The sequence below is a fragment of the Lactuca virosa genome, chromosome 9, assembly GCF_052849685.1.
Source record: "Lactuca virosa cultivar CGN04683 chromosome 9, Lactuca_virosa_CGN04683_v6, whole genome shotgun sequence".
Lineage (NCBI taxonomy): Eukaryota > Viridiplantae > Streptophyta > Magnoliopsida > Asterales > Asteraceae > Lactuca > Lactuca virosa.
Window position 1 is genome coordinate 200,680,844 of NC_136434.1, and position 24,887 is coordinate 200,705,730.

The 24,887-nt window shown below is 41.0% G+C and overlaps 1 protein-coding gene across 1 annotated transcript; it reads left to right on the forward strand.

Moving 5' to 3' along the window:
- Positions 1–3,395: 3,395 nt before the first annotated feature.
- Positions 3,396–4,588, forward strand: LOC145140189 (uncharacterized). Its single transcript, XM_079073762.1, has 2 exons — positions 3,396–3,987; positions 4,320–4,588. The coding sequence occupies exons 1-2, from the start codon at positions 3,396–3,398 to the stop codon at positions 4,586–4,588; spliced, it is 861 nt and encodes a 286-aa protein (XP_078929888.1).
- Positions 4,589–24,887: the final 20,299 nt, after the last annotated feature.

Here is a 24,887-nt window from a genome sequence, read left to right on the forward strand (position 1 = left end):
TCGTATGCAAAAGTTATGGCCTTCCGAAGATTCAACTGTCAGAAACCGTAATTTAACTGAACTCACGACGTGAGCATAAAAAATCACGACGTGAGGAGTCAAACCGCCACATTTCGGATCTAGAAGGTGTGACGAGGCTGCGAGGGGATAAGATCCAAACTCACGACGTGAACAATGAGTTTTTCACGACGTGAGGAGTCATTTTGCCACCTTCGGAAGCTAGAAGATGGATGGCAAGTCTACGAAGAGATAAGATCCAAACTCACGACGTGAACAATGAGTTTTTCACGTCGTGAGGGCCAAAAATCTTACTATAAATAGCAAGATCGACCCCAACCATTCTTACACCTGAACTTCTTTCTCCTCTCTCCTTTGCTGAAGCCCTCTTGCATCCCGAGCCCCGACGACCTCGTACGCTGACCGTTTCTGCTTAGACTACATAAAATCACGCTATTAAGGTGAGTTTCACGGCCCCACTTTCTAATATTTAGGGGGAAAACGCATGTTAAATATTGTATATACGTTATTATTATTATGTCTATATGATAATATATTAGTATCAACATAGATAGTTATAATAACTGGGATATAGTTATTTCGTATCTGAAAATATACAACTATCGTAAAGTTGTTAGCATGTTATTCTTATAGTAGTATACAAATGTAGATCTTGAGTTATACTTAGGATTCTATATATATGTTGTGTGCGATATAGTTCCAGAGTTATACTCAAAAGTTCTATATGTTAATTGATATGTACGTTGTTATTGTTGGTTTTATGTCAAGATAAAACCTCGTGTGTTATATGTTATTATTATTGGTTTTATGTTAAGATAAAACCTGGTTTTTAATTCTAGTTATAGCTATTATACTGCCTAAGTATTATAAATATTAGGAGTAATGTTTGAAGCATAGTCTAATAACTTAGGGTTTTAGACACGAATATGATTTTACTACTAGAACCAACGGAACTCGACAAGTCTACATGAGCTATTGTATTCATAAACTAAGATTGGAAATCTTAAGGAAAATCCTCTGACCTGTAACCGTTAATCCCATGTGAGCGAGGAAGTCGTGTATGAATAAGATACGGGTTGACAACCCCACTCGTGGTTGCTAGCTACAACAAAACCGTGTGCGAGTGACGAACTGTCCTTTTGTTTGTTTATTGTTCCGACGTTGATGAAGCGTGTGGAACTTATCTCAAGATGCGAAACCTGTAGCATCAAGCAGAGGTTTGAAACTAGTCATATATCCGCGGTTACGGACTCATGGTAGCAAATTGTTAGAAGCATTATACTTTGTCGTTATAAAAGTATTAATGTTAAGTATAAGTTTCCCAAACACTTATACTCTAGGTACAAGAAACTGGTAGCTATACTACTTGTATATTAAGTAGATAATTATACCTAACACACATACTCGTATAGAATTGAAATAGATTTATACGTAGCGGTTTTACTCATATAGAATTGAAATAGATTTATACATAGCGGTTTTACTCGTATAGAATTGAAATAAGATTTATACGTAGCAACTTTCATTTGTATGGAATTACAAACACTTATATTCATAGTATATGAGACTTATAGATAAACTATTTATTTGGTAAGTAAACTTTTATACCTAGGATATATATGCTAAACGTTGGAGAGTCAAAATGATACTTTCAAAACTATACTTTTGAACTTGGAAAATGTATTATTTTTATACGGAGTCAAAACCTGTGGACTCACCAACTTTATGTTGACGTATTTTTAAATTGCATGTGTTTTCAAGAAGTTGATAACTATGATACGAGAAAGGACGTTACACTGCTCGGTGTTTCCGCCGACGGCCGGGGTGTGACAAAATGTTTCAAATTCTAAAAGATTTGATTCAAACTTGCAAAGTTGAAGTTATTTTTGAATTCAAATCTTCAAGTTCCAAGAAGATGAAAAGGAAGAAAAAGAAGAAGAAGATCAAAAGCAAGAAAAAACTTTGAATGTTGCACCAGATTATGGCGGGTGCGTATTCCACTTTGTGAATCACAATATAAAGGTATCTTCTTCATATTGATTGCGTAATCACGCAGTTGGCTTTGAATCCATATGACCTGAGATGTGCAAATTGCAGCAGCAACATACTCTGCTTTGAATCCATATGCCTTGGTTTGAGGGATTCAAACATACTCTAGGGTATGCCTGAACTCAAATCAAGGATTTGGTCAACTTTCCATAAAAAGAAACATTTTAATTATGGGATTTTAATAAAAGAAAGGGGTCTGATGCGTGCAATCCGCCGAACTCAAGTAAGGCTTCCTAAAATACCCATACATGTTATATATTTTAAGCTACGATATGAGAATTGCATGCTAGATTAGGACTAAGGATTTGCTTAGGATTGCATGATAGGATGCTAGGAGAGATGAATTTATGTGACAATTGTATGAGCTTATAGATTTTCATGCTAGCATGACATCAATTAACTGATAGGATGGCCTGTTTAGGTTGTTTTTTGATCTGAATTGCTTGATGCTCGAATGTTGCGTGCTTTGTGTTTTGGGAATTTTATTAGTAGCGAATGTCTACTGGACGAATGCATTTGGTTATATATTCTTGAGATTAGATATTTTTAGAAGGATAGGTTTAACTCTATTGCACAGCTCTTGTTTGAGTGCAACCGTTGTAGTGTGGGACCCTTCATTCAAAGAATTATCTAGTACCGATAGTATGTAATTGTATTCGTGTGGTATTTAGATGGTATTAGTGTGAGTTTATTCTGCAGCTGATAGCAGAGAGTGGTGAGTAAAGGAACCCAAGGAAGTCCCTGGAATATTTCTTGGCGTGTAGGACACCTTATAGTATGAGGAAAATATTAGATAGGAAGGAGTGACTTGGAGGAGTCGAGGTAGTCCTTGAGGAGGGTATAGATAGGTCTGGAAGGTGGTATTGGGTCCGTACTACTAGAATCACATGATGTATACCTGAGACCGGGAAGACATGATGAATATAGGAAGCCCGAGAGTGTGAACCTCTTCGTGTGTTTATTGATTGTTTATGTGGTTAGGTTTCAACATGGTGGTGACATGCAATGGAGTAGGGGTTTTAGTATCTAGATATGGTTCGGGCACGGGCATTAAACCAATTGATTAGGGATTATGCGAGTTCATTGCGTCATAGGTTACTAGAGGCATCATTGATGTGACCCCAGTGATGTTTGGGTCGATCGAGGAGGGTATCATCGAGCTGGTGGAGGATCACCTTCGGACCTTCAGGGCTGATTTGGCTGCTAGCCAGTTTCGGGCCCACACTCTCCCCTTCACGGATTTCAGGGGATGTGGGGCACCAAAATTCTTTGGGGCAAAGGACCCCATTGCAGCCAGATGTTGGATAAAAGACATTGAGTGTGCCTAGATGACTAGCTTCTGCCCCGAGGGGTCAAAGGCGAGGTTTGCTGCAGGCTGTCAGCGGGAACGAGCCCAGGATTGGTGGGAGGAAGTTGGCTATACTTTGGGATCCCCACCCATTGAGACCATGACTTGGTCAAATTTTGTGACCCGGTTCCGAGAAGAGTTTGCATCAGCTGTAGAGGTGCAACAAGTAGCGAGGGAGTTCCTGGATATGCGACAGATGACGAAGACAGTGGCGGATATTACCACCAAGTTCCGAGAGAGAGATATATCAGTACCCCAGTATACGACAGATGAGGAGATGAGGAAGAACCAGTACCATGACATGATGAGTTCTGATATTAGGGAGTTTGTTAGTTTTCTTGCTTGTCCGACTCTGGATGACATGATATCCAGAGCCCAGGAGCGGGAGATTGATTTGGAGCATATAGGGAAGAGGAAGGTGGAGCACGGGCAAATGAAGGGGGTTTCAGTAAAGAAACCCAAGGGATTCGATTCTAGATCGAAGGGCCAGCAGAGCCAGAGCTGCTATGGAAAGTTCGACAGGGAACATGATGGAGTCTGCAGGGTGGGTGGTTCGGGCTGCTACAAGTGTGGCAAGTCAGGGCACTTTGGCAGAGATTGTACTGCTACTACTACCACCCAGGGATCTGATCTAATTTTCTTTCATTGTAATTAGAGGGGCCATAATAAGGCCAATTGCTCGAGTTTAGAATCAGGAGGACCAGTAGCAGCAGCTGCTCCAAAGACTCTGAGGATCACTAATGGCCGTTAGGTCAAGGCGGAGGTGCCAATTTTTCGGAGTAGGGCATTTCAGCTGAAAGTAGATGAGGATTTTAGAGCACCTAATGTGGTAAGAGGTATGTATCTTCTCCTGATCTTCTTATTGATATTATTTGTCATGCTTATATGTTGTATTGTTGTTTAGGGTCGTTCCTTGTGAACGGTATTCCTGCGTTGTTCTTATTCGATTCGGGGGCTACCCGATCTTTTATATCCCTTGAGCTTAGCAAGAGGTTTAATGATGTCCCTGGAGAGTTGAAATATCCACTAGACGTTGAGATTGCAAATGCCCATCTTATGCGAGTGTCGAGGGTTCACCGGGGATGCACTTTGGAGTTATTCAGTGAGCAGTATCCGATTGATTTAGTTCTGATTTCCCTGGGCAAGAGAAAAGTCATTGTGGGGATGGATTGATTGAGCCTCAATGGGGATATGATTGATTGAGGGCTTTAGTTGGTACGTCTTTAGACCCCATGTGGGGGAGAGTTGGTGATCCACGATGAGAGTGCTCAGCATGGGTCGACACTCTGTACGGCATCCATGGCTAGGCGTTATCTTCAGTAGGGATGTTCCAGGTTTGTGTCCTATATGACGGATACCCAGGAAAAGGGTGAGGTGACCATGAATGATGTACCGATTGTTTGGGAATACCCATATGTGTTCCCGGAGGAATTGTCGGGAGTGCCTCTGGAGAGGCAGGTGGAGTTTTGGATTGAATTAGTTTCAGGTGCGGCTCCGATAGCCAAAGCACCTTATCGATTAGCACCTCCAAAGATGCAGGAGTTGTCTACGCAGCTATAGGAGCTGCTAGAAAAAGGATTTATTCGGCCGAATAGTTCAGCATGGGAAACGTTGATCTTATTTGTGATGAAAAAGGATGGGACACATCGAATGTGTATTGAATATAGGGAGTTGAATAAGCTAATGATGAAGAACCGTTACCCACTCCCGAGGATCAACAATGTATTTAATCAGCTTCAGGGCACATCTTGGTTTTCCAAGATTGATTTGCGTTCGAGTTTTCACCAAATGAGGGCCAGGGAGGAGGACATGCAGAAGATGGCCTTCCAGACTCGCTATGATCATTACGAGTTCATGGTGATGCCTTCCAAGATCACCAATGCTCTAACCGCAATCATGGAATTCATGAATCGCATGTGCAGGCCCATGTTGGATCGGTTTGTGATTGTGTTTATTGATGACATCTTGGTTTATTCCAAGACTAGGAGAAAAATGAGGAGCATCTGAGGGAGGTATTGGAGACTCTGAAGAGGGAGAGATTATACACGAAGTTCTCCAAATGTGAGTTTAGGTTGCACGAGGTGCAGTTTCTGGGGAGCCTTGTCAACCAGAATGGTATTTTGGTCGATCCGGCCATGATTGAGGCGGTGATGAGGTGGGAGGTTCCGAGGTCTCCATCTTAGATTCAAAGTTTCCTTGGATTGGCAGGTTACTGTCAGAGATTTATTCAGGATTTCTCCAAGATCGTTGTTTCTTTGACCAGGCTGACAAAGAAGACTATCACAATTCATTGGGGGTCTGAGCAGCGGGCAACTTTTGAGACCTTGAGGCAGAAAATGTGCGAGGCACCAATTCTGACCCTGTCAGAGGCTCCGAGGATATTGTGGTATATTGTGATGCTTTAATCATGGGATTAGGTGTAGTTTTGATGTAGCGAGGTCATGTGATTGCATACGCTTCAAGGCAGCTGAAGCCTCTTGAGGCAAATTATCTCTATCTGGTCCATTATACTATCTACACGGATCTTAAGAGCCTGAGGTATTTAATGGGTCAGTCGAATATGAACATGCAGGAGTGTAGGTGGTTGGATGTGGTGAAGGATTATGATTGTGAGGAACTTTATCACCCATGGAAGGCCAACGTGATGTCCGATGCTCTCAGCCGCAAGGCGGTTGCTGCTTCGATCAAGGTTTTTTATTTGACGATGATAGTGACTATCTTACTCTTGGAGCAAATTCAAGAGGCCCGGGTTGAGGCTATGAAGGAAGAACACCGGAAGAGAAAGCGTATAGTGGGTCAGGTGGCTTCCTTTGATTATGATAGTTGAGGATTATTTAACCTTCAACGGAGGGTACGGGTTTCGTACTGAGGTGGTGCACGCCAGGTTTTGATGGAAGAGGCACATAATTCGAGATTCTCTATTCATCCCGAAGCGACAAATATGTAAAGAGGTCTATGGCCTGGTTATTGGTGGCCATGTATGAAGCGAGATGTTGCATAGTATATGGAGAGGTTCTTTACTTGTAGAAAAGTCAATTCCAAGCATCAACGACCCCACGACAAAATGGAGCCGTTGGATATTTTCATTTGGAAATGGGAAGAGATTATGATTGAGTTTATCACCGAATTGCCTCGTACGGTGCACGGAGTGGATTCGATATGTGTTATTGTGGATCGACTGACCAAGAGCACACATTTTATCCTGATTCAAGAGAGTATCTCTACAGAGAAGTTGGCGTACATATACATTCGGGAGGTGGTGGCACGTCATGGGGTGCTGATTTTTGTGGTCTCTGATTGGGATGTCCGATTCGGTTTTAGGTTCTAGAACAAGTTCCACGAGGATTTGGGTACTCTTCTGCACTTCAACACGACTTTTCACCTGAAGACTGATGGTCAGAGTGATCGGACTATCCAGAACTTGGAAGACCTGCTTCGGGATTGTGTATTGGATATCAGTGGGAGTTGGGATACGTATTTCCCTTTGGTTGAGTTTAAGTATAACAATAGTTATCACGCCAGGAATGATCGACGTCCTTTTGATATGCTCTATAGGAGGAAGTGTAGGACACCGATATGTTGGGGTGAGGTCGATTAGCGAGTCATGGGGAGTACCGAGGTGGTACTCAAGATAACCAAATTGATTCAACAAGTGTGCAACAGACTTCAGACAACACATAGTCGATAAAAGAGCTATGCGGACATACGCCGATCAGACTTGAAATTTCAGGTTGGTGATATGGTACTCCTGAAGGTATCACCTTGGAAAGGTTTCATCCGGTTCCGGAAGTAGGGTAAGCGAGGCCCCATGTATATTGGTCCTTTTAGGTTTGTAGCCTGGGTGGGCAGGGTGGCATATCATTTAGTTCTTCCGGAGGAACTCATACATATTCACAGCACCTTTCACGTCTCTCAGCTGTAGAAGTGTTTGGTTGATGATTTCGCAGTGGTTCCATTAGAGGATATTCAGATGGATGAGTGCCTGAACTATATTGAGAGACCGGTGGCGATCCTTGATTGGAAGACGAAAACCTTGAGGAATTGGTGAAGGTGCAGTGGCAGCACCGGCAGGATTCCGAGTGGACATGGGAGCCTGAGAAAGAGATGAGGAACATTACCCAAGGTTATTTGCAGCAACGGACTTCAAGGACAAAGTCTGATTCAAGTGGGGGAGAATTATAATGCCAGTTTTGGCAGGTAAAACTCTTGCAAATTATTTCAATTATCTAAGGGCTAGACATGAGTACAGTACATGATAGGTGCATTTCATGCACCTATTTGGCATGTTTATATCTGTCCTTTCATAGAATTCTACTTCATAATTCTTGCATTTAGCTAATTATTTGGACAATTGCATATTTCATTAAGAATGCATGGTACTTCACCATTTTTGATTTATTTTGTAGGCATCATGGAGTATGGATCATGGAGCACGGAACTTGGAGCATGGAGCATGGAGCTTTGGAGCATGAAGAGAAGATGAACCGGTCATTCCATGGAAGAAAACATGAAGACATAACATGACTCATTGTTGCATTGTCATCATAGCAAAGCACTACCTTTGAAATGTGGTTCTTGTCACACCGACACGGGTCGTTTTTGTCCTTTCTCATCTTATATTTGAGAAACAAGACTCGTAGTGAAGCTAGACTGAAAATGGAGCTAACAGTGAAGACTTATTGGACTTTTAGCAAAAAGCATGGTCTATGCCAGAAACAAATGGTCAAGATAAATGGCCATGCCAAAAACACATGGGCAAAAGGCATGACCATGCTAAAAAGACATGGTCTTATGGCAAGCACGTGAACCTTAATAAAACAAGGGAAAACGTCATTTTATGAGGTGGAGATGGTTTGTGGAGCAACTTCTGGTGATTTGGGGAGAATTTTGGGAGTTCTTGAAGGATACCAATCATTGCAAACACTTTTGATTTCCTTTTGTAAGCATTAAACATTTCCAATTCCACTTTTCTTTTTGATTGATTTGTTCTTAGCCATGTGTGGCTGAGAAACCCTAATTTTTGGTTCTTGTTCAAAACATGTTGATTTCTTGACTTGAATCATATGATTTGATGTTTGATTTGTGATTCTATTCTAGTGATTATGTTTTTGTTTAAACTAGAATCCTTGAATTTGATTTGTGTTTGATTGGCCACTTTCATGAATTCTATTAAGTTAATAATTAGGAACAAACAATAAGTTTTCTTATTTTAAAACATATATCACATGTTTTTACACTTCCGAACGTATGAGAAGATATGAACACTGTTGGGAAGCTTGTACAAAACTTAACACGGTTTTTCAATACAATCTAAGAGCATGTTTAGGTTGAATTAGTAAAGCTAGGTCTAGTCAAAGAAAGTGTTTTGGTTTGATAATTTGACAAGTGAGAGGTATTACAGCGTGTTAATATCTTTCAGTACCAACTTAGAATAGCAATCATGAATTACCTCAAGTTATAATCAAGTTGAACAACAACATTGAGAACTCGAACTAGAACCATTCAATCAAATTGTTTACAAGTTTATCTCATTTTGTGCACGCTTTTAAAGTAGATTGTTATTTTATTATTTTACTTTTGCAAACAAAACCCCCCTTTGTGACCAAAGTAAAGAGGTATATACTTTTATCCCATGTCTCTGTGATTCGACCCTGCTTGCCTTGTACTAATTTTCAGTGCATTAAAGCAGTGTATTTGGAGTCTGTTGTACCCTCTTATTTGTTGGGTTTGACACACCTAACAAATTGGCGTCGTTGCCAGGGGCACGGTCTTACTAATTTGTTTATGTCAAGATTTTTGTTACCATGTACATCTCTATAAAAAAACAAAAATAAAAACAAAAGCAAAAACAAAAACAAAAAAAAAGTGTGGCTCGGAGATGAACACTCCTTACAATGAAGACCAAATTTCTGAGCTAGCCCAGATAGTTATGATGCTTGGAAATGACCAAAGTGTGCAGCCTACATGTATTCCTTGTGATTTTTGCACTCAAAATGGACATCACACCAACATGTGTCCATATTTACAAGGGGAATGGGAGGAAGTGCAAGAAAGGGGAAGCTACTACTGGCCAAACCAAGGGAGTATTGATCAACCTCAACATGATCAATGGTGGGAAAACAACCAAGCTTGGGGAAAGAACCAATGCCAAAACCCTTACCAAGCTTCGGGAAATGACCTATACCAACCAACTCCACAGTTCTAACAACCATATCCTCCTCCTCCCCAACAAACTGAAACTTCGAGCATGTCCTTGGAAGACATTATGAAAAGCATTGACACTACTACTCAAATCATCCATGAAACAACAAAATCTAGACTCAAAAGCCTAGAGCAACAAATTGCACAACTTACTTAATCAATGAGTATATTAGAAACTTAAGGTGAATTATCATCGCAAACCGAAGAGGACCCATGGCATACTGTTTTTGCCATGACCTTGAATGATGGAAAAAAAATTTATGACCCAAGATTTCAATTTGAAGACGAGGAAGAGGATGAAGAAGTAGAAGTGGAGAATGTTTTCAAGGAAGAAGTAGAAATTGATAAGGTTGTCATGGAATCTATAGAGGAGGTGTTGGAGGTTGACGAAAGAGAGGTTGAGCCACCCACTACCAATGAGAAACTCCTTTCATTGGTAGACCAACCACGAGAGTCGAAAATGATTAATCTGTCGGGCGCTTCAAAGGATACACATCCCAAGAAGGAAGACACCCAACCGGTCATTAACTTGACATCCCTATCAAAGAAAGAAGAGTTGATCACCTTACTAGACAAGTACAAGAAAGGTCTTGGTTGGATGATTGTTGTCATCAAGGGTCTAAGTCCAGTATGGTTCCCAAGCAAAAAGATAGTCAGGTACAAGATAAGTGTCCCATTTCAGGAAGTAGTACGAAGTTTACTGAGTTGGAGATCCCCAACATTCAAAGAATAACATATGCCAGGGTCAAGTCTAGCCAAAGACTTGAATCAAGGGCGACTAACCGATAGGCAAATTGGGAGTATTTTTTCCATTTTCTTGATTTTACTTTATTTCAACCGTGTTATAATGTTTTTGAGTCTTCTCGAGGGTTCTCTATTCTTATCTAAGGGTCGAGAACAAAATTGGTTTAAAAAAATGATTTTTTGAGGTTAACAGAAAAGAAAGCTCAAGGGCCATGCTAAAAACACATGGGTTGGACTTAAAACACACGGCGTGATTTTAGACCGTGCTTGTCTTTCGAGGTTTTCAGGAAAAAAAATTTCACGACCAATTGTTAAAAACGCATGGGCTGAAGCCAAAACTTAGGGGCCATGCTAAAAATGCATGGGCTGGACTTTAAACACACGACCCATGTGTAGGAAGCGCATTTTTGAAAAGAAAAAATAACTCACTTGCTACCTCCAAAAACGTATGGGTTGTCGTAAAAAAAAGCACGACCTCGCTTGGACCATGTGTTTTGCGCTATTTTAATTTCTTTTTTTTTATAAAAAAAGAACCTGATTTTTTTTTGTGTCATTCTTCCTCCTCATAACTCACGACTGTGCACTCTCTCCTCCTTGTTGGAACCTGAAAGTAAACCTCTAGCAATCTTAAGTCCAAACATCAATTCCGAAGTCAGCCAGTGTTCTGAAGTGAAGAGTAGTCCAGAATCTGTCCGGACTTGAAGAATAGAAGATGAGAAGTTTAGAAGTGAGGACATTCTGGAAAGAATGTTATGTCTGGAATGTGTACTGATCCGGGGTCACTGTTTTTGTCTACTTGTGTATTAATTATGTTTGTCTATTTGCATGATTAGACATTTCATAGGACTTAGTATGTTTGTCAACTTAGACAATCAGTATGTAAGAATCATTCCTTTTATCCAATCCTATGTATGTTTACCAGTTTGTACCATGTTTCATACACTCCTATTTATAAGAGATTTAAAAGAAATGTTAAGAGACGGATCTTTCATTTATTTGGGCATTTACTAAGTTACTTCATCTTTTTGAATATTCTCTCAAACATTATTCTTTTTCTTCATTTATTAACTTTACTTTGATCTTTATTCTCATTCTTCATTTATGACCTGATCACTTGTTGAATGCATTAACTCAGACTTAACTGGTCTATCCAGGCTTGACTAGAATATTTATTAGCAAGTAGACATTGATCTTAAGCATTCACAAAAGGTTTGAGTTTTGAAACCTTGTCCCTGCGCATCAGATCTATTTTGTTCTCTCAATTGGTATCAGAGCCTGAGTGGTTGTCCTTTGAATCCATAAGATCATATTATAGTTGTTTTGAAATTACCTTGGTATTTCAACCATTTCTGTGTTAAGGATAAAAGTTTTCTATATACCACTTTTGCTTGAAGATATCTTAACTTCAATGACTGCTTCTAATCCTCAACAAATGATTTCAATGCAAATCGCAAATAGTGTGGGTGGCCCTACACGTGCTCCATTGCTAGTTGTGGAAGAATATGATCACAAGAAAGTTAGAATGGAAATATTTTTTCTAGCTAAAGAGAAAGGTGAAGAGATTTAGAGATCCGTCAAAGAAGGTCCTCATGTTCCTGTAAGAACGGTAGTGAGAGATGTTGTTGCTTAGCTTATGCGTGAAGATGAAACTCGTCCAACTCCTCTAACTGTAGACGATATTGAGAAGTTGCATGATGATCAAGTTGCTTTCTCAGAAATGGTGTTTGGTGTTCCTCCTTCACTCTTTGAGCACATTAAATTGTGCAAATCAGCAAACGAGATTTGGGACACTCTTCAAGACCTGATTGAAGGTTCGGAAAATATGAAAGACAAGCGTCTCACCTCAGTTGTCAATGATTTTGACACCTTCACCACCACTCCTGGTGAATCAGTAGCCTCAGCCTCTAACCGTTATCGAATCGTAGTCAACAACATGACTGCTCATGGGATTGTTCGAACTCCCTTGGAGTATAATCTCAAATTCATAAACAGTCTCGGTAAAGGATGGGGAAATGTGAAATCTTGTCTCCAAAGTAATGGTTCTTTGAAAAAGTTAAAGCTTTATCAACATTTTGATGATCTTCAAGGACATGAATCTAATGTTGCTCAGACCATAAGGGAACTCTCCGGAGGTCCTCTTGCTCTTGTCAGTTCCTTTGAACCAACCCTTCCGAACATATGCACCTCCGACCTTTTCAAATCAATTATTCCATCTGGTCAATCCTCCTTACATGTTAGTAAGGTCCTAGAAACAGGATCTTAACCAGTGATCAAGCAATCTAACAATCAAATAAGATGAGAATTGAGTAGAAGAAGAATGAATCAAAGCTTGCACACGTTTGTATTCAGAAAACGTCTGGTACAACTATGACAATGACCGTAAACTCTGTGGATCATCAACAACTACTAACGAACACAGACTGATCCTATATATAGGGGAATAGACATGACCGCAAACTGGACTTGGCCGTAAACAGGTTTACGGCCGTAAACTTGTTTACGACCGTAAACACACTCTTGGCTGTAAACACACCAAAACACTTCTATTACAAGACTCAAAGTACAAATGACCTATACATCCAAAAGCCTAGCCCAAACCACAACTTGGACCCTTCAATCTCCCCCTTGGTTTGGGGATAGCTGTTACTCAGTCTCTTTCAATTACAAGTACATCGGACCCTCCCATTGCCCCTTGCCACATCTCCTTTGAAATAATCTCGACAACCATTGTTGTGTACTCTTTAGCAGAAGGCTCGAAAATATCTTCAGCTACCTTGATCTGATGTAGGGCCAGATGATGAACATCCCACTTCCCAAATTGAAGTAGGTCTTGTTTGTCATATAGGCGAAAGTAGCCATCTTGGAACTTGATGACAACAGACGCAGTAGTTTCATCATATACCCAGTAATGCATGTTTGCGAGAGATCCATCACTGAAGGTCCGCAGCACTGGAATTTGTCTGACTTGATTGGTTGCCGGCCACATGACAGTCTGAAAGCGCTTATTAGTCTTGGGATCCAGCACTTTAGGGAAGCGTTTGATGAAAGACTCAACAGTCTTCATGCCAGGGAATCCCTTCTTGACTTGATCCTCCAAGAATAGCTTGAAATACGTAGCCCGTGGATCACCTGATGGTTTGGCAAAAGGAGCATTGGACAATTCTGAGAGATCAACCCTTGTCCAGGAATTGAAGTCATGGAAATCATTGTAATACTCCACATTTTTGCTTTTGCGTTTTACAATCCACATGTTCAGCCTTTCATGAAAGCCCCATGAGACAATTCCCGTTCTATCACCATACTTGTGACCAAATTTTTTCTGTTCAAGATCAGTGACGGTGATAGTGGGTTTATTTCCAGGAGCATTCTGATCAGAGGTTTTCTTGAAAAGAAGTTGCTTTTTCTTGTCAGAAGCTGCTAACTTGGCACGTTTGAGTGCAACAACGCTTGGTGCTTGAGCTGGTTCCTTATCGAAGCGATCGACAATCCTAGTTCTTCTTTGAGTGGGCGGGTCAACAGGGGGGTCTTGAACTTGTTGATCAGATGACTGGCCAGTGTTGAAATGTGGAACTGAAGACTTGAATTTGTCGCCAAATTCTTCTGCCAGCTTCATCTTAAGATCAAAATAACTTACAGTCGAGGATCCCAGATGGGTTTGCAGATCCGAAATTTGCTGAGTTTTTAGAGTTTTATCCGCTTCAACATCTGCAACCTGAATTTTAAGTTGGGCCTTTTCAGCTTCAAGATCAGCCACCCGGATATCAAGCTCAATATTCTTCTGATTAAGCACGCTGATTTCCTTTTGAAGTCCAGTTATGGTGGGATCATCCTCTTTTGAGTGGCCTTCCTCAATAAAAATTCCTTTAGCTCGGGAGGAAGGCACTAAGCTTTGTTTGTGGGCCAAATGTAGAGCAAGCCTCTCAGAGGCAACATCGTGATAGGGCCTAAGAGGAGATGATCCCGAAGGAACTGATGAACCGCCAGCTTCATAAAAGGTGCTCGGTCTGGGATGGAGTAGGTGAAGTAGCAATAAAAGTAGTTATTGGTGGAGTCGACAAGCCTTGAGATAGTTCTGGCACAAAAACACCCGGTCTAGGATCAAGTCTTCTCCTCTTCAATGAAGGCGAGGAGGTCTGAGTTGTCATTGGTTCACTCACTGTTGGCTCAATAGTAGGAGTAACATTCTCAGAGGGAGGAATCTCTGAAGATGTCTCCATTGGAGTTGAAGTTTCAGCCATTTGTTTTAGAGAAGGAGGCGTAGTCTCAAAAACGTCTTCTGACTCCCTTATCTCCGTTGCTGGATGAGAAACATCATGGATAGTGTCAAAGAAAGAGTCAAGATCCTCATTTGACAAGAATTTTGCATTGCCTCCAAGATTCAAGGGAATATCATCCTTGTCAAAGCTTGAAAGATCCAAATCCTCAAAGGAATCATTTCTTCGTTCTCTGTCGCATCCTCTCATGTTCCCTTGTTGAAATCACTGTCAACATTTATAGAGTGTAAATCATGCTCTTCAGCTACCATCGCAACAGGAGTAGCTTCAACATCTTCGTGATCGGAAACCGGAATAACATCGTCTTCAGAAAAGATATCATCTTCAGAGGTCACACGGTCAGATGAAACATGAGACTCAGATGCCTCAAAAGAATCGGCAAACAAGCCAAACTTCACCAAGGGAAACTTTCCTTAAAAAGTAATTTTTCCCTTTCTGTTTTGCTTCATTAACCCGACGGTGTTCGGCCCAAGAGACTTCATGTCTAGGACTTCTCCATCTTTAGCCATATCGGGAAATTGTTCATCAATGAACACTTGAATGAACATAGGGTACAACAAGAACTTGTCCCTAGTTTTTCCTTGGATGTTTGCAATCAGTTCATCGAGAATAAACTTGGAGAAATTGTAGTCCAATCCCGCAGCTAGAGAGATGATGGCACCGGTGTTTCTTAGAGAAATCTCATCTGCGCCAGACTTTCTTCCGGAAATTGTGACAACCGTCAAATTTCGGTCAATTCAAAGTCAAACAAAGTCAACAAGTCAAACCGGTCAACTCCAATAACCCTTGTATGTTAGGGTTTACGTTATGTAATCACTATACAATTCGCTATTTTAATGAGAAATCATCATTTGGAAAGTTCATGTGTTTGATTTTCCTTAGCCTTAACAGTGCTAAACAACGAACCAAAGCGATAAAACACTATTGCACAATCATCGGGATTGTGTACGACACTAAAACACGGTTTAACGGGGTTTACGAACCTTGCGTTGTGAAGCCGGACACTCGAATTAATCACAAACGAAACCTCTCTAAATCGTTTTCACTCTATCTCTTTCTATTTGAAATCTCTCCCAAATCTCTCCCAAATCTCTCCCAAATCTCTCTCAAAAGTTACTTTAACTTTTTGTAATCATTTGGGTCATCTCGACCCTTAACCGGGTCAAAAATCGCTTGAAACGGGGTAAAAACGAGCAAAATAGCTTTAAGGATCCGAAACCGAAGCTTCAGGACCGAAGCCTCGCATCCGAGGCCTCTGATCCGAAGCCGAGGCTTCTCACGAGACGAGGACCGAAGCCAGAAGACCGAAGCCTCGCATGCCAGGGTCCGAAGCCTCGCATCTTCGGCCCCCATGCGAGGGGTCTCGCAGACGGCCCCTTTTTACCGGTTTTTCGACTACGACTTTGTTTTGACTCCGTTTTTCATTATTTTAACGTGGGATTTTCACCCAAAACTTTATTTTATAAACTAAGGCCCCAAAATATATAAATCTCCAGGGTTTTTTATAAAATATATTAAAAGAATTAGTGGTTGAACTAATTATTGAGGGAATATTTGCTTTTCCTTAATTTATGGCAAAAGCAAACCACCACCACCTCACTCTATGATTAGCCACTCTTTCCCACTACCTCTTGTCTCCTTAGTGGACCTTTACACCCAATCTCCAGCTCTTCCCACGTTCTAAGAGCTGGAGGATTGATCCTCTCTCCTCATTCTCCATAAAGTTCTTTCATTCTACACTTAGCAACCAAGAACACTCTCCAAAATTCTCTCATCTTTTCTCTCAACTTCAAGAACTTCAAGGCTTTCTCCAGGGATTTCTTTCTTCAATTAGTAAGTATCTTCATCATTCACATAATTATTAAACTCCATTCTACTCAAATCATTGATATCTTACACAAGTTCCATCTTATTCGGTGTTAGATTCTCGAATCATCAAGACATCTTCTTAGTGTTCTTGGGTTGAACACTTCCTCTCTCTCACTTTCATCTACTGAAACCACATAAGGTGAGTTCATACCCCTACATTTACATGTTTTTCTTAACTTTTAAGGGGGGAATACAAGTAAAATCATCAAGAACACAATTAAACTTTTTCTAACAGATTACATCAGAAAAGATGGGCTTTAATCATAGACTGTTTTGGTCAACTTAAATATTTTAGTTTTCAAAACTGTTCCAGGTGCAAGTAGTTCAAACTCTTAGCTTTAAAATGGCTACTTGCACATCTCGATATGATTTTTCTACAATTTATGGTGATTTTTACAAAACTGCCTGTCATTTCAGAGGCAAACCCGGACCAGTCTGTGATTATGAACATTTTCACCTCTGTTAGAGATCACTAAAAATCATGATAAAATTTACGAACAAACTAGACTCATATTCCAAACTCTCAAAATTTGCAGATTTGGATTTAGAGCTTTGATGATTTTTTTTATAAATTTTCTAAGAACAGTAACAGAAACTGTTTTCAACGAAAAGTTGCTGTTAATTTCATTTCACCTTGTAACATGTTGAGCAAGGTGTATATCTTTATGTGATTATATGTTATTGCAATATATGACATTTTATGCTAATATTTAGACACACATCAGTTTACAAATGGAGTTGGACATATAAAATATAAAGAATAACAAGTGATTATAATCAAAGTACAATCGATACATTCAAACATTTAATAAACTATTTTGAATATAGTTTGCATACATTACTACGTACTACCCTTGGTTGATAAACTATAATAGGTATAGTTTATGATACATTACATAACACATACATTTAAAAAGGGTACATTTATACAAAGGATATTTTCATTAAGCAAGGTACGACCATACGGTACCAAGTTTTCATAACACGTAATTCCGTTAATGACTTTGTGAGACATTTACTTCAAATTACCATTAAGTCCTGTATTGTAACCAGAGTCTCCTTGAGGGAGAGCGTGATACTTGTGTATAGATCTATATTGGGTTTGACAAACCCACACCTAAACTGCATGCAACAGTTAGACCGATAGGTCTGGGATGACAAATGTCATAACATTTCCGACGCCTGAAGAACGTCGTTTTAGGCAACCTTGGTCATAGTATGGTTATAATAAACTCACATAAAGTATTAATAAACATTGGAATTTACGGGAACTTCATTAAATTTTAACGAGTTTATGTCGATTTAAACTTGCATTGTTTTACTATAAATATGACAAATTACTTGTACATTTCGGTCTTTGGGTTTTAAGACTACATTTACACATTAAGGAAAATATTGGATTTTCTAACACAAATACTACTTTTACAAACGAAAGGCTTTTAATAATGCCAAACAAAAGCTTATGAACTCACCAACCTTTGTGTTGACACTTTTTCAAACAACTTGTATTCTCAGGAAATCATTAAACAGGTAATCAAGTACTTTTGAGGATGGGACGCTAAGGCGTCTACTATTTCATATTTTGTCAACATATTGTAATTGATTCGTAAACATGTAATTCATACAATGATGTAACTTTTTTTCAATTATATATATGTTGGTTGTGTTTGCTTGAATTACTATTACAATTGTTGTTATGATACTATACATGAAGTCCTCCATCCCCGGACGTTTCCGCCATCCTTGGTTTGGGGGTGTTACAGATTGGTATCAGAGCACAGTTTATAGTGAATTAAGTATATCAAACCACATAAGATATACAAACTATAAACACAATTGGGACTAATAGTCTCTGATTTGTGCATTTTTCAAATAAATATACTCTTAGAAAATAAATGATTTTCTTGATTAAAGTATACATACATACATTACATGCTCGCATGGTATCATAACTAGCGAAAACATAAAGCAAAAGAAGAAGAGTTGAACATTTTGAGTATGCCTTAGTATATGTGGATTAAATCTGGGAAGGATATAGCCTGATCAACTATATCTTTCCGGGAATTGACTTGCATATACCGGGGGATGGTCAGGATGGATAACAAATCTAACAAACCTAATAACAGACTACAAATGATACTTTAAGAACTCAAAACTAAACATTTACAAATACTATAGGAGTATTTTGTGTTACTATAATAAATTATCTGAGAATTAAATAGGTCTTTATTTATAGATCAATAGCTGCTAAGTGGATGCGCTAAGGTCATATGTAACTAAGATGCTATAGACTTAGAATTTATGTATCTTTGTTTCACTTCCTGTCCTTGTTTGGTTGTGGTCTTGGAGTTAGGGTCATATATTCGAAGGACTATTATATCTTAATCACATATGACTGGTATGCACTTTGCAACTAATTAAGTAACCGATAAAGATCATTTTAAAATATAATATATTAATTATGTCCTGACTAAATTAGTATATGTGAAACTTTTACAAACAGTCATATACTTGGAAACAAGGAAACTCAAATAAAATATTTTATACTTTCATTTTACCTCATAACCCAATGTATTGGGTCAATTAAAAGTATAAAATCGTATGTATCGTAAACATACCGGAAAACAACGTAATAATATACTTTATGTATAAAAGATTTCTCTTCCTATAAAAACACTTTTACTAAAAGTACATTGGTTTACGACTTATGACAGAACCATGCCGCCAAGGAGAAGACCAAGACCTTCCAGCAACACAGCAACACCTCCTCCGCCGCTGCCTCCACAGTTTGATCCTGCGATGTTCCAGGCTGCAGTAACAGGAGCCGTAGCGGCCGCAATGTCGCAGATAGGGACAAACGGAGCTGGTGGTTCGGGATCGGGTGCTACAAACTCTAACCACGGAGACAGTACGTGGCGTGCAAGAGAGTGTTCCTACAAAGACTTCACCAATGGCAAACCCGACAACTTCAATGGGAGCGGGGGAGTCATCACTTTAATGCAATGGTTTGAAAAGACCGAACTAGTCTTTCAGGTGTGCTCTTGCCCGGAAGCAAGCAAAGTTAAGTTCGCAGCCTTCACTTTCACCGGCCGGGCCCTTACTTGGTGGAACTGCCGGATTAATTCACTTACTCTCGAAGTGGCTAGCTCCATAACCTGGGCAGAACTAAAAACGTTGATGATGAAGGAGTACTGCCCGAGAGGTGAAATTCAAAAGCTGGAACAAGAACTTTGGAACCTCAGGATGACGGGCTCTGACCTTGAAACCTACACCACCCGATTCAATGAATTGGCTCTCCTCTGCCCAACAATGGTTACTCCGGAGGAGAAAAAGGTTGAGCGATACCTTTGGGGACTGTCTCTCCAAGTGCAAAGTAGTGTCCTGGCTTCAAGGCCAACTACTTTTGACAGTGCCAGGGAGCTGGCACTACAACTTGTTGACCACCGAGCCGGTCATAATACTACAACCACCACCACTGATAAATCAAAAGGGGGAAACAACAAAAGGAAGTTCTGGAACGAAAAGAAGAGCCAACCAGCACAGGACCCCGCTAAGAAGCAACAAATTGTTGCTGTCCATGCTGCCACTAATGCTGCCACTACTGCTACCACTCCAGCACCACCGAAGCCATATGCTGGAACCCTACCTAAGTGCAACAAGTGCAACTTTCACCACAATGGTGCTTGTAGGGAGATGCACTGTAACAACTGCGACAGGAAAGGGCACACTGCTCGTTTCTGTAAAGCGCCGGCTCGACCAATCAACCAAGTCGCCAGTACGGGGGCAACCCGAACCTGCTACAACTGTGGAGACGCAGGTCACTTCAAAAGAGACTGCCCCAAAGCACAAGCCCCTAATGCTGGTGGAGTAGGAAGAGTCCTGGCAATAGGACATGGGGAAGCAGTCGAGGATCCCACGGTGGTTACCGGTACGTTTCTCCTCAATAACTCTTATGCATGCGTACTATTCGATAGTGGAGCGGAGAGGAGTTTCGTGAGCCACCAATATAAACATTTACTTGAACAAAATCCCCAATCACTAAAGGATACTTATGTAGTAGAAATGGCAAATGGGAAAGTAGAACGCACTAGCAATATATAATCAGAATGTACTCTCACTCTAGACAACCATACATTTAAAATTGACCTGATGCCGGTCACCATAAAAAGCTTCGACGTAATCATCGGGATGGATTGGTTAGTTCCTCACCGTGCCGACATTCTATGTTACGAAAGGGCCGTTCGCCTCAATCTACCAAATGACGAAACCCTTCTCATCTATGGTGACAAACCTAGTGCGAATTTACAAATCATCTCATGCATCAAAGCCCAAAAGTATCTCCGGAAGGAGTACCACGCCTTCTTAGCCCATGTAGTAGACAAGAAACAAGACGTGAAAGACATCAAAGACATCCCCGAAGTGTGTAACTTCCCGGATGTTTTCCCAGAAGATCTTCCTGGTGTACCACTCGCACGACAAGTCGATTTCAGAATTGACTTAATACCCGGAGCTACCCCCGTAGCCAGAGCTCCATACCGCCTCGCACCATCAGAAATGCAAGAGTTGTCCAGTCAGTTGAACGAGCTTTTGAGCAAAGGGTTCATCAGACCAAGCTTCTCACCTTGGGGAGCACCAGTCCTTTTTGTAAAGAAGAAGGACGGATCCTTTCGCATGTGCATCGACTATCGGGAACTAAACAAACTCACCATCAAGAACCGATATCCTCTACCCCGAATCGACGACCTTTTCGACCAACTCCAAGGAGCAAATTTCTTCTCAAAGATCGACCTAAGGTCAGGTTACCATCAGCTACGAGTTCAAGAAGAAGATATTCCCAAAACTGCATTCAGAACTCGCTATGGGCATTACGAGTTTGTGGTGATGTCCTTCGGTTTAACAAACGCACCTGCGGTATTCATGGACCTGATGAATAGAGTGTGTCGACCCTACCTAGACAAGTTTGTAATCGTATTCATCGACGATATCTTGATCTACTCGCGAAGCGAAGAAGAGCATCGCCTACATCTACGCCAAGTGCTAGAGACACTAAGAGCGGAGAAGCTTTATGCTAAGTTCTCTAAGTGTGAATTCTGGATTAGAGAAGTGGATTTCCTTGGACATGTGGTAAGTGAGAAAGGCATACATGTGGATCCCTCCAAGATCAAGGCAATCGAGAATTGGTCAGCACCCAAGACGCCAACCGAAATTCGACAATTCCTTGGGCTTGCTGGCTACTACCGAAGATTTATACAAAACTTCTCCAAGATTGCGAAACCACTCACCACCTTGACGCAGAAAGGTGTGATATTCAAGTGGGAAAATAAACAAGAAACTGCTTTCCAAACGTTAAAACAAGCCCTATGCAGCGCACCGATCTTGTCTCTCCCAGAGGGAACCGAGGACTTCGTAGTGTACTGTGATGCTTCGAATCAAGGCCTCGGATGTGTGCTCATGCAGAGAGGGAAGGTTATCGCGTATGCATCAAGACAGCTTAAGACGCACGAGGTTAATTATACTACGCACGACCTGGAATTAGGAGCAGTGGTATTCGCTTTGAAGATCTGGAGACACTACCTCTACGGCACGAAATGCACTATCTTCACTGATCACAAAAGTCTTCAGCATATCCTCAATCAGAAAGAGCTCAACATGCGACAAAGGAGATGGGTAGAGTTGCTGAATGACTACGAGTGCGAAATTCGTTATCATCCGGGCAAGGCCAATGTAGTGGCCGATGCTCTAAGCAGGAAGGAGTACTCGGGCCGCCGAGTAAAATCCTTAACAATGACAATCCATTCCCACCTGACCATACAAATCAAGGAAGCTCAACTGGAAGCTTTGAAACCAGAAAAGGTGGCAGGAGAGACATTAAGGGGAATGGATAAAAACTTAGAAGTCAAGGATGATGGAGCACGTTATATCATGAACCGGATTTGGACACCGAAGTTCGGTGGACTCCGAGATGTCGTCATGAATGAAGCACACAAGACTCGATACTCCATCCATCCCGGGTCGGATAAGATGTATCTGGACCTCAAGAAATTATACTGGTGGCCGAACATGAAAGCTGAGATTGCTACCTATGTGAGCAAGTGCCTGACTTGCGCTAAGGTCAAAATCGAATACCAGAAACCATCCGGGCTATTACAACAGCCGGATATACCTGAGTGGAAGTGGGAACGAATAACCATGGACTTCATAACCAAGCTGCCTAAGACATCGGGCGGGCTTGACACCATATGGGTAATCGTAGACAGATTGACCAAATCAGCACACTTCCTACCGATAAAAGAAACCGACAAGATGGAGAAGCTGACTAGAACGTACATCAGAGAGATTGTACGACTCCATGGTGTGCCGATATCCATTATCTCCGATAGAGATAGTAGATTTACCTCACGGTTTTGGCAGTCTCTACAAAAATCATTGGGAACTAGGCTTGACATGAGTACGGCCTACCACCCACAAAGTGACGGACAGAGCGAACGAACCATTCAAACGTTGGAAGACATGTTAAGAGCTTGTGTGATAGACTTCGGTAAAGCATGGGATACCCATCTACCGCTTATCGAATTCTCCTACAATAACAGCTATCATACTAGCATCAAAGTCGCTCCATTCGAAGCTCTTTACGGTCGCAAATGCAGATCACCCCTGTGTTGGGCTGAGGTGGGGGATACACAGCTAGCTAGAGGGCAAGTCTCTAATAGCACCCTCACTGGCCCTGAAATCATAAGGGAAACCACATAAAAGATCGTTCAAATTCGAGAAAGACTGAAAGCGTCTCGCGATCGGCAAAAGAGTTACGCAGACAAACGACTCAAACCCTTGGAATTCCAGGTGGGTGATCGAGTACTACTAAAAGTTTCCCCTTGGAAAGGAATGATACGATTCGGCAAATGCGGGAAACTAAATCCAAGGTACATCGGGCCATTCGAAATCCTTGCTAGGATTGGGCCAGTAGCATACAAACTTCGATTACCTCAGGAACTCGACAAAGTACATCCCACATTTCACGTGTCGAACCTAAAGAAGTGTTTGTCTGATGAGACACTCGTAATACCACTCGACGAAATCGAAGTTAACGAAAATCTCCACTTCGTGGAGGAACCAGTCGAAATCATGGATCGGGAAATCAAACGAACGAAACAAAGTCGTATTCCCATCGTGAAGGTCCGTTGGAACGCTAAACGAAGACCCGAATTCACCTGGGAACGCGAGGATCAGATGAAACAAAAGTATCCACATCTCTTCCCAAACTCTTGAAATCCCAGTCAAAATGAAAATTTCGGGACGAAATTCCTTCTAACGGGGGGATGATGTGACAACCGTCAAATTTCGGTCAATTCAAAGTCAAACAAAGTCAACAAGTCAAACCGGTCAACTCCAATAACCCTTGTATGTTAGGGTTTACGTTATGTAATCACTATACAATTCGCTATTTTAATAAGAAATCATCATTTGGAAAGTTCATGTGTTTGATTTTCCTTAGCCTTAACAGTGCTAAACAACGAACCAAAGCGATAAAACACTATTGCACAATCATCGGGATTGTGTACGACACTAAAACACGGTTTAACGGGGTTTACGAACCTTGCGTTGTGAAGCCGGACACTCAAATTAATCACAAACGAAACCTCTCTAAATCGTTTTCACTCTATCTCTTTCTATTTGAAATCTCTCCCAAATCTCTCCCAAATCTCTCTCAAAAGTTACTTTAACTTTTTGTAATCATTTGGGTCATCTCGACCCTTAACCGGGTCAAAAATCGCTTGAAACGGGGTAAAAACGAGCAAAATAGCTTTAAGGATCCGAAACCGAAGCTTCAGGACCGAAGCCTCGCATCCGAGGCCTCTGATCCGAAGCCGAGGCTTCTCACGAGACGAGGACCGAAGCCAGAAGACCGAAGCCTCGCATGCCAGGGTCCGAAGCCTCGCATCTTCGGCCCCCATGCGAGGGGTCTCGCAGACGGCCCCTTTTTACCGGTTTTTCGACTACGACTTCGTTTTGACTCCGTTTTTCATTATTTTAACGTGGGATTTTCACCCAAAACTTTATTTTATAAACTAAGGCCCCAAAATATATAAATCTCCAGGGTTTTTTATAAAATATATTAAAAGAATTAGTGGTTGAACTAATTATTGAGGGAATATTTGCTTTTCCTTAATTTATGGCAAAAGCAAACCACCACCACCTCACTCTATGATTAGCCAATCTTTCCCACTACCCCTTGTCTCCTTAGTGGACCTTTACACCCAATCTCCAGCTCTTCCCACGTTCTAAGAGCTGGAGGATTGATCCTCTCTCCTCATTCTCCATAAAGTTCTTTCATTCTACACTTAGCAACCAAGAACACTCTCCAAAATTCTCTCATCTTTTCTCTC